The 9,662-nt window shown below is 43.7% G+C and overlaps 1 protein-coding gene across 1 annotated transcript; it reads left to right on the top strand.

Moving 5' to 3' along the window:
* Positions 1–2,273: 2,273 nt before the first annotated feature.
* LOC115116135 (protein-lysine 6-oxidase-like) lies at positions 2,274–8,706 on the top strand. Its single transcript, XM_029644618.2, has 7 exons — positions 2,274–3,886; positions 3,978–4,086; positions 4,418–4,549; positions 5,835–5,991; positions 7,166–7,261; positions 7,415–7,530; positions 8,007–8,706. The coding sequence occupies exons 1-7, from the start codon at positions 2,917–2,919 to the stop codon at positions 8,011–8,013; spliced, it is 1,587 nt and encodes a 528-aa protein (XP_029500478.2). The 5' UTR covers positions 2,274–2,916; the 3' UTR covers positions 8,014–8,706.
* Positions 8,707–9,662: the final 956 nt, after the last annotated feature.

The raw sequence follows: 9,662 nt of genomic DNA, 5'->3' as shown, positions 1-9,662 counted from the left end.
AACCAACAACAAACGTTCTTACTGGTGAGTGTTTTTTTTTCGCATTGTTGTTATATGCTAGTTCATTTTGACAGAAAGCACACTATACTGGCCAGTAGGCTACCCTACAAAATACAATTTACACACGGTTTTCGCACAGCCTTCTTCTGGTCTCGCCAAGTTGCCAATAACCAAATGTCATATGAGTGATACTGTATATCTGAGGTACCATATCAAAAATATTGTTCCCATTAAAATGTGTCCACACACCCCAAGTGTACTACTATTGTGAATATATAGGCTGTGCCAAGCACAATGAACAATAAATACTTCATTGATTTGATTTGGACACCTACAGGACAACCTACAGCACCCAATGTCACAGGAAGGCCAAAAAGATCATCAAGGACAACAACAGCCTATTCACCCCACTATCGTCCAGAAGGCGAGGTCAGTACAGGTGCATCAAAGCTGGGACAGAGAGTCTGAACACTTCTATCTCAAGTCCATCAGACTGTTAAATAGTCATCACTAGCACATTAGAGGCTGCTGCCCGAAATATAAAGACTTGAAATCACTGGCCACTTTAATAAATGGAACACTTGTCACTTTAATAGTGGTTACATATTTTGCATTACTCATCTCATATGTATAGACTGTATTCTATTCTATTCTACTGTATCTTAGTCTATGCCGCTCTGACATTGCTAGTCCATATATTTATATATACTTAATTATATTCCTTTACTTTAGATTTGTGTGTATTGGGTATATGTTGTGAAATTGTTAGATATTACTTGTTAGATATTACTTCACCGTCGGAGCTAGAAACACAAGCATTTCGCTACACCCGCAACAACATCTGCTATACACCTGTATATGGCCAATAGGATTTGATTTGATTTGATTATACGTCAATATTAACCATGCCAGCCTGACAGGTGTCTCAAACACAGATGCACACTGCCACCCCATGGCCATGCTCTGAAATAGAGATGTTTATTCAAGTGTACAGACAGAGGGTTGAGAGATGGTACAATTTAGAGATGTCATGTCAGCATTTAGAGATGTAGTAGCCTACCAATGTCGTTCACAATGGCAGATTCATTGAGACGTTTGTCATTCTGTGATTAGGCTTAGCAAATTGTTTAAAAGGAAGATGGATCCCCTGAAGAAAAGGTATAAGATGTTGTAGCCAATCAGAGAAATTGATATTGAATGTCATTGAATTTATTTGGAACAATTTACAGCATTCCACATGTGTTTATTATATAGTTTACCAAATAGTATCTCTTTATTCATAGGGACAGTAGGCTTGTTGAGTGCAATTGTTATATCTCATGGTGGATACAGAGTAGCCAACCTGGTCTCAAAGCATTTCATACTATTCTGTATGTAAAACCGGAATCTCAATTTAGTATGATACAATATGTTTTGTTTCGTATGCTATGTATTAATTTGTGGATGTTCCTCACCCATTTTGTATGATATGTTACGAATTACAATTTGTACTATATGTTACAAATTTGCAAACTGTACAAAATGTTATACATTTGCTAAACATACTTTAAGTTATGAATTTGCAAAACTGTATGATATTTTATGAATTCTAGATAGGTGGCTAACGTTAGCTAGCTGGCTAACGTTAACTAGGCTAGGGGTTAGGTTTACGGTTAGGGTTAAGTTTAGGAGTTAGTGGATGGGGAAGGGTTGAAGGGTTAAAGGGTTTAAGTTAGAGTTAGGTTTGGGGGAAGGATTAGCTAACATGCTAAGCAGTTACAGAGTAGCTAAAATGTAGTAAGTAGCTGAAAAGTTGCTAAAGAGCTAAAATGCTAAAGTTGTCCATGAGTTGTACTCGCAAACATTCGGTTGCAGACTTTCCCATTATACGCCCACTCATCCACCCCAACCAACCAGTTAACTAGACATTCACGTTATACGCCCAGCCATCCACCCCAACCAACCAGTTAACTAGACATTCACGTTATATGCCCAACTATCCACCCCGACCAACCAGTTAACTAGACATTCACGTTATATGCTCAACCATTCACCCCGACCAACCACCCTACTTTTGTTTTTGCCTTAAGTAACCATCTGTTTTATATAGCCATACCAAACGTATTATATCATACAAATTTGAATATCCCGGATCAACGTTTACTATGTTACGTCTAATTTATGAGACCAGGTTGGGATAGCCTACTGACTGACTTCCCACTGTGCACAGACATCAGATTAACGTTTAGTTTTGATTTACATTTGGTTGAGTTATCAACTAACGTGAATTCAACGTGAAATCAACCATAATGTTCATCCTGTCATTGGAGTTAGGTTAAAAGTTGGGTGAAAAAAATACGAGATTCCCTAACTTTGATGACTTTTAAGAAAAAAATTGCCAACATGATAAGAGAAAATAAGTGTCAAATAAAGTACTGCCTTTTATATAGATTACTTGCATTGAAATAATGCCCAAGTTGATCATGAGAAACACACAAAAGTGGCTTTGCTATTCAGATGACCCTAGATGACACCAGTGCGTAAAGTTTGCTAAGTAAACTCTAGGCTTGTGTAAGCTACGTTATAAGGCTTGTGTAACTGAACTGCACAGGGAGGAAAGAGTTAAGTATTTTCTCTCGAACCTCAGGCTTTCTGTGCATGCTTAAGTAAACTAGCCCGTTTTGATAAATGACTGAGAAATTCAAGCTTCCTGTCCTCTCCAACCATCAGTAGTGCCGCACACAGAGAAAACAGGCAGGCTATGCCGCATATTCACTGGAACGGAAAGTGCACGCGCTCCTCCTTCGAACTTTGAACTCCTCCACAGAACCATTTTAGCCTATTCTGTGCAATACAAATGTCATATACGTAGGCCTATTGATTAATGTTGTAGTTAATGAGTTCTAGACAGGGTTTAGTACGTTTAAATTATCAGTTATGGCGAAGTGGTCGGTTTTACTCTTCTACCTCCTCCAAGGACTGGTTCATCTCATTACCGGGCAGCAGCAGCCGCCACGCGAACGACTGGGGCCTTGGCGGCAGAGGATTCAGTGGCAGAATAACGGTAAGGTGTACAGTTTGATGAGCACCGGGTCAGAGTATCAACCACCGGCGCGGCCGAGAAGCCAATCCAGAGTCTACATGAGCACTGGGAGGGATGGCACCGGTCAGACGCAGCCTGGAACGCGGGAAGGCACAATGGCGCACAGAAGACCTGGACCAATCGAATCGAACGTAGGTGGACATTTACGGGACCAAACCAACAACGTTCTAGATCCTGGATCAGCACATTTAGGACATGATAGTAGACCGTATCTGGTACCCAATGCTCGCCAGTCAGGGTCCAGGTCGCAGCCCGAGGTGCCATACCGAGCGGGAGTGGCGGGGTCCCCTGGCGCACGGCGCTACTCACCAGAGTACACTTACCGTGTAAACGCCTCCGTCCCTGGGCTGCTCCCCGAGTTCTCCGGTAGCGGCGTACCGAGGAGAGGAGCCCCTGTCACTCAGGATGTTACCTGGGATGGTCGCTCGGGGCTTCCCGCCTCTTCATCCCGAGGCAGGGAGGTAGTGCCTGTACCGGGCGTAGAATACCAAGAGATGCGCGCGGAGCCCGGTGCATCCATCTCCAGGCAACCCGCACTAACGGATAATTCCAACGCACGTTATGTCATCCCTAACCGGAGGGGTACTCCTCCAGGACCCGGACCCGTTAACGCTGCTGAGACATCGAATGAGGCAGCAAGTAATGGCGAGGACATGGTCTCGGACGACCCTCGGAACCCGTTTAAAAACCACCGGAATTCCGTCTTCTACAACATGTATTCCTCCAGAGGCAGAACGCCCGTAGCACGCACGCGGCGGCCGCGTCCCCCGGCGTCCGTCCCCGGCACTAGATATTTTCAGAATGGTATGTAATTGGCGCATAAAAGTGTAAACGCTCCAGTGACAACCGTTATATGCGCTTATACGGCTTATGTGATGGCATTGTCTCTCTTTAGGACTCCCAGATCTCGTCCCGGACCCGTATGCCATCCAGGCAGGTGCATACATCCAGCGGATGCAGATGTACTCGCTGCGCTGTGCGGCTGAGGAGAACTGTTTGGCGAGGTACGTTATACTGTAGTTGCCCAACTGGCTTTGTGAGCAAATTTTTCACAGCATATATTCTCTATTTGTCTTCATCCGCGAAACACTTTGAGAAAAAAAGCCTGCATTATCCCATTGTCTCTTCAATTCCTGAAATGTGTGGCTACTGTACATAATGCCTTCAATTGGTAGTTTGCCACTCAATAGGCAACATAAACAGGATGTCACTTAGGTACTTCCGTTTTGCACTGCCAATAAACTTAAAACATACTCATTTTTACAATTGTAAACGATTACCTTATCAGATATAATATGACAGTTAATGTATCTTTCCCTCTATGGTCTGTCCCAGGTCAGCGAGCACAGCCAGGGACATAGACTACAGAGTACTGCTCCGCTTCCCTCAGAAAGTCAAGAACCAGGGCACCACTGACTTTCTTCCAGTTAAACCAAGACACCAGTGGGAATGGCACAGCTGTCACCAGTGAGTAAATATATTCCCATTGAAATGACTAGCTCTATTTGTCTCAGGTCTTCCTCACTCGTGACAGGCAATGGCAGCTGGCCAGACGCACTTATAACAACTGTATATGTATGTATGGGGAAACTTCAGAGGATAGATTAGACCAGTTCCTTTTTTTGTAGAACCTGAATTTTTCAATAATCCAGATCATTGTACATCATTTACTCCTGTACCCTGTCTCTCTCCCCTCTCTCTCCTCTCTCCTTTATCGCTTCTCTCCTGTCTCTCTCCCCTCTCTCTCCTCTCTCCTTTATCGCTCCTCTCCTGTCTCTCTCCCCTCTCTCTCCTCTCTCCTTTATCGCTCCTCTCCTCTCTCCTGTCTCTCTCCTCTCTCCTTTATCGCTCCTCTCCTCTCTCCTGTCTCTCTCCCCTCTCTCTCCTCTCTCCTGTCATTCTCCTCTCTCTTTTTATCACTCCTCTCCTCTCTGCTGTCTCTCTCCTCTCTCCTTTATCGCTCCTCTCCTCTCTCCTGTCTCTCTCCTCTCTCCTTTATCGCTCCTCTCCTCTCTCCTGTCTCTCTCCCCTCTCTCTCCTCTCTCCTGTCATTCTCCTCTCTCCTTTATCGCTCCTCTCCTCTCTCCTGTCTCTCTCCTCTCTCCTTTATCGCTCCTCTCCTCTCTCCTGTCTCTCTCCCCTCTCTCTCCTCTCTCCTGGCATTCTCCTCTCTCCTTTATCGCTCCTCTCCTCTCTCCTGTCTCTCTCCCCTCTCTCTCCTCTCTCCTGTCATTCTCCTCTCTCCTTTATCACTCCTCTCCTCTCTGCTGTCTCTCTCCCCTCTCTCTCCTCTCTCCTGTCACTCTCCTCTCTCCTTTATCGCTCCTCTCCTCTCTCCTGTCTCTCTCCCCTCTCTCTCCTCTCTCCTGTCACTCTCCTCTCTCCTTTATCACTCCTCTCCTCTCTCTTGTCTCTCTCACCTCTCTCCTGTCACTCTCCTCTCTCCTTTATCACTCCTCTCCTCTCTCCTGTCTCTTTCCTCTCTCCTGTCTCTCTCCCCTCTCTCTCCTCTCTCCTGTCTCTCTCCTCTCTCCTGTCTCTCTCCCCTCTCTCTCCTCTCTCCTGTCTCTCTCCTCTCTCCTGTCACTCTCCCCTCTCCTGTCACTCGCCCCTCGCTCTCGGTCTCCTCTCTCCTTTCTCTCCTCTCCTCTCTCATGTCTCTTTCTCTCTCCTTTCTCCTCTCCTCTCTCTCTCTCTCTCTCTCCTCCTCTCTCTCTCTCTCTCCGGTCTCCCCCTCTATGTCCTCCCCCAGACACTACCACAGTATGGATGCCTTCAGTAGCTATGACCTGCTAGATGTGACAACAGGAAGGAAGGTAGCTGAGGGACACAAGGCCAGCTTCTGTCTGGAGGACACAGGTTGTGATGCTGGATTTAGACGCAGATATGCCTGCACCGCCCATACACAGGTTAGTTCTGCACAGCTCATACACAGGTTAGTTCCGCACCGCTCATACACAGGTTAGTTCTGCACCTCTCATACACAGGTTAGTTCTGCACAGCTCATACACAGGTTAGTTCTGCACCGCCCATACACAGGTTAGTTCTGCACAGCTCATACACAGGTTAGTTCTGCACCGCTCATACACAGGTTAGTTCTGCACCGCTCATACACAGGTTAGTTCTGCACCACCCATACACAGGTTAGTTCTGCACCTCTCATACACAGGTTAGTTCTGCACAGCTCATACACAGGTTAGTTCTGCACCACCCATACACAGGTTAGTTCTGCACCTCTCATACACAGGTTAGTTCTGCACAGCTCATACACAGGTTAGTTCTGCACCGCTCATACACAGGTTAGTTCTGCACAGCTCATACACAGGTTACTTCTGCACCGCTCATACACAGGTTAGTTCTGCACCACTCATACACAGGTTAGTTCTGCACCTCTCATACACAGGTTAGTTCTGCACAGCTCATACACAGGTTAGTTCTGCACAGCTCATACACAGGTTAGTTCTGCACCGCTCATACACAGGTTAGTTCTGCACCTCTCATACACAGGTTAGTTCTGCACAGCTCATACACAGGTTAGTTCTGCACCGCTCATACACAGGTTAGTTCTGCACCGCTCATACACAGGTTAGTTCTGCACCTCTCATACACAGGTTAGTTCTGCACAGCTCATACACAGGTTAGTTCTGCACCGCTCATAGACAGGTTAGTTCTACACCGCCCATACACAGGTTAGTTCTGCACCGCTCATACACAGGTTAGTTCTGCACCTCTCATACACAGGTTAGTTCTGCACCTCTCATACACAGGTTAGTTCTGCACCGCTCATACACAGGTTAGTTCTGCAACGCTCATACACAGGTTAGTTCTACACCGCCCATACACAGGTTAGTTCTGCACCGCTCATACACAGGTTAGTTCTGCACCGCTCATGCACAGGTTAGTTCTGCACCGCTCATACACAGGAAAAACTCTGGGTCAAGAGTTTTTCTCCCTCCTTTCACTACAGAACAATATAGCCAGATAAATGTGATGATGTCTCATTACTGGGTTACCTTCGAACTCTTTTCACGTTATTGTTTTTTGCATATTGAGCTGTGGCTGTGTTTTGTTTTGCGTTGACAGGGGCTGAGTCCAGGCTGTCATGACACCTATGCTGCCAATATTGACTGTCAGTGGATCGACATCACTGATGTTCCTGCAGGAAACTACTTCCTGAGGGTAATGTCATTCAATTATTATTGTATTTACAACAGCAACTTGGTAATGGTCTATTCGTTAATGGTATAACAGTTCTGCCCAGTGCAATCTGAATGAGGTCTGACCATCTCCTCTAGGCAGCGTTGTTCACACACAAATCTTTTCATTGTTCAGGTCATAGTGAATCCCAGTTATCACGTTCAAGAGTCGGATTATTCCAACAACGTGGTGCGGTGTGATATCACATACACGGGTACTCAGGTTCAGACACGGAACTGTCGGGTAACCAGGTAAGAGATGCTCTGTGATTGGTTGGCCACGATGTGAGATTCTTTGTGATTGACCAATATATCATGGACTCTCTGTAATTGGCTATGATGCCATACATAACAAGGTCTCAGCCCTGTGTAGGTTTTTCCACCCCAAAGGCCATGTAAGTGCAAAAAATAGAGGCTGGGTGGCAAATATAGATGTTTTTGGTAATGGTAATAGCATAAACATTAATATATATATTGTGTATATTGTATATATATATTAGATATATTTTATTTAACTAGGCAAGTCAGTTAAGAACAAATTCGTATTTACAATGACACAGCCTGGATTCAAACCAGGGACTGTGGTGATTCCTCTTACACTGAGAGGCAGTGCTTTTAGGCCGCAGCACCACTCAGGAGCACACTTGGAAATATAACAGAATACATTTGATTTGATACACTACATACCACTATTTCTTAAAGTGATGTCTTTCTTCCTCTCTCCACAGGGGTTAAAGCATCCCATAGATTCTGAGGTATTTTTCCTCTTGTCCCTTTAAGTACTGAAAACAGCAACAATCTCAACCGGTTGTTGTGGCCAATAACTGTTGTAGATAGATATATATATATTTTTTTTACATTCCTCTGTTGATGACATTCCTTCAATTCTTTAGTGTGTTATATGTTTGGAAATCTGTACTAAAGAAGGCATTTTGTTACTAAATACCGAGGATGAGATGACATGACATTGTGTATTTTTATCGATATAACAAATCCGTTGAAGAAGAGGGATAATTTTTGTATTATTTAGCATGATCTTGGAGAATAGAATGGAAAAAGTGCCTGTGCTTGAATTAGACATTATGCCTGCATAATATTATTTGTATGCTTTGATGTTTGATCTGCACTTGTAGTATCGTTAGATGCAGTTGAGTACGTCTTTAATAACCACTTCGTGGCCATAATTAATCATTTGCAAACGCCTGGTCTTGTATGTGCTAAGTATCAATGTAATAATAGATTTTCTTTTACTTTGTAAGTATGTATGCATGTGTGAGCGAATGTTATGTTATTTTATTTTACATTGTAATGTAAAATTGTTTATATGCCGCTCAAACCTACATTTGGTGTTGTTTTTGTTGAGGGTGTTGTTCTAGATACAATAAGCATGGTGAAGAGTGGGTGTATTAAAAATAAATTCACCTCCGACTATTCTTTTCTTTTGTCACATGGAAAATAGAGCTCACACTAGTGAAGCACCCGCAGTCCCCGTGGTTAGGCCTATATTTTAATTGTTTTAATTGTACCTTTATTTAACCAGGCAAGTCAGTTAAGAACAAATTATTATTTTCTGGTTAGGCCTATATCTGGTTAGGCCTATATCTGAGGGACGATGGGTTTAGGGTTGATCGTGAAATATTGTGTGGATGAAATCCGGGTGGGTGGCGGGCGGGTTGAATTAGGAGAAAACAATATCTTAAAAAATCCGTAAATGTATAATTCTTGTGCAATTTATATCTATAGGCTACATGTAGGTTTTAATTTCATTATTAAAGGCACTAGTGCGTAAGCCTAAGGTTACGGACCTAACTGTAAACGCTCCAAATAGCCTACACGCTACTCAACAAATGCTTTTGGGAACAGTACAGGCAGCAAAAGTTTAGCGTTGATCCACGGAGGCAAAAAAAGGAACATGTCAGAGTTGAATTCAATAAGAGAAAGGCTGCGAAATGGAGAGTTGAAAATAAAGAGAAGGGAGGACCAGACGAGTAACGTTTGGGAACGATTAAGTGAAGTGGTATGTGTGATGATTGAGATACACTAAACAAATTCTCAAGTTACAAGACGGGGACTTCAAATAGGCCTATAGCACATCAAGGGAACTGTAGCATACTGTTGAGATGGTTTAAATGGAAACTGACTGTCGGTCTATAACCTCTCACATAGCCTAAAACATTCAGGAAGGAAAATTCCAACCCCCCCCCCAAAAAAAACTATCGTTTGGTATTTGTTTCATTAGTCCATTGTTGACATAGTCCCAAAATGTTTTGTTTGTCAACAATCAAGTTTTCAAAATATGTCGCTTTGAAAATACAGAAATCATCCCCATATGATGCATTCTGAATCACATGATGCAAAACAGCAATGGATCTAATGAAACAAAT

This window comes from Oncorhynchus nerka, linkage group LG9b, assembly GCF_034236695.1.
Source record: "Oncorhynchus nerka isolate Pitt River linkage group LG9b, Oner_Uvic_2.0, whole genome shotgun sequence".
NCBI lineage: Eukaryota > Metazoa > Chordata > Actinopteri > Salmoniformes > Salmonidae > Oncorhynchus > Oncorhynchus nerka.
This window is presented reverse-complemented; position numbering and strand designations above follow the sequence as displayed.

Coding starts and splice junctions, on each gene's coding strand:
- LOC115116135 (XM_029644618.2), top strand. CDS start 2,917: ATGGCGAAGTGGTCGGTTTTACTCTTCTACCTCCTCCAAGGACTGGTT. Junction 3,887..3,977: donor CACTAGATATTTTCAGAATG/GTATGTAATTGG, acceptor GTCTCTCTTTAG/GACTCCCAGATCTCGTCCCG. Junction 4,550..5,834: donor GAATGGCACAGCTGTCACCA/GTGAGTAAATAT, acceptor GTCCTCCCCCAG/ACACTACCACAGTATGGATG.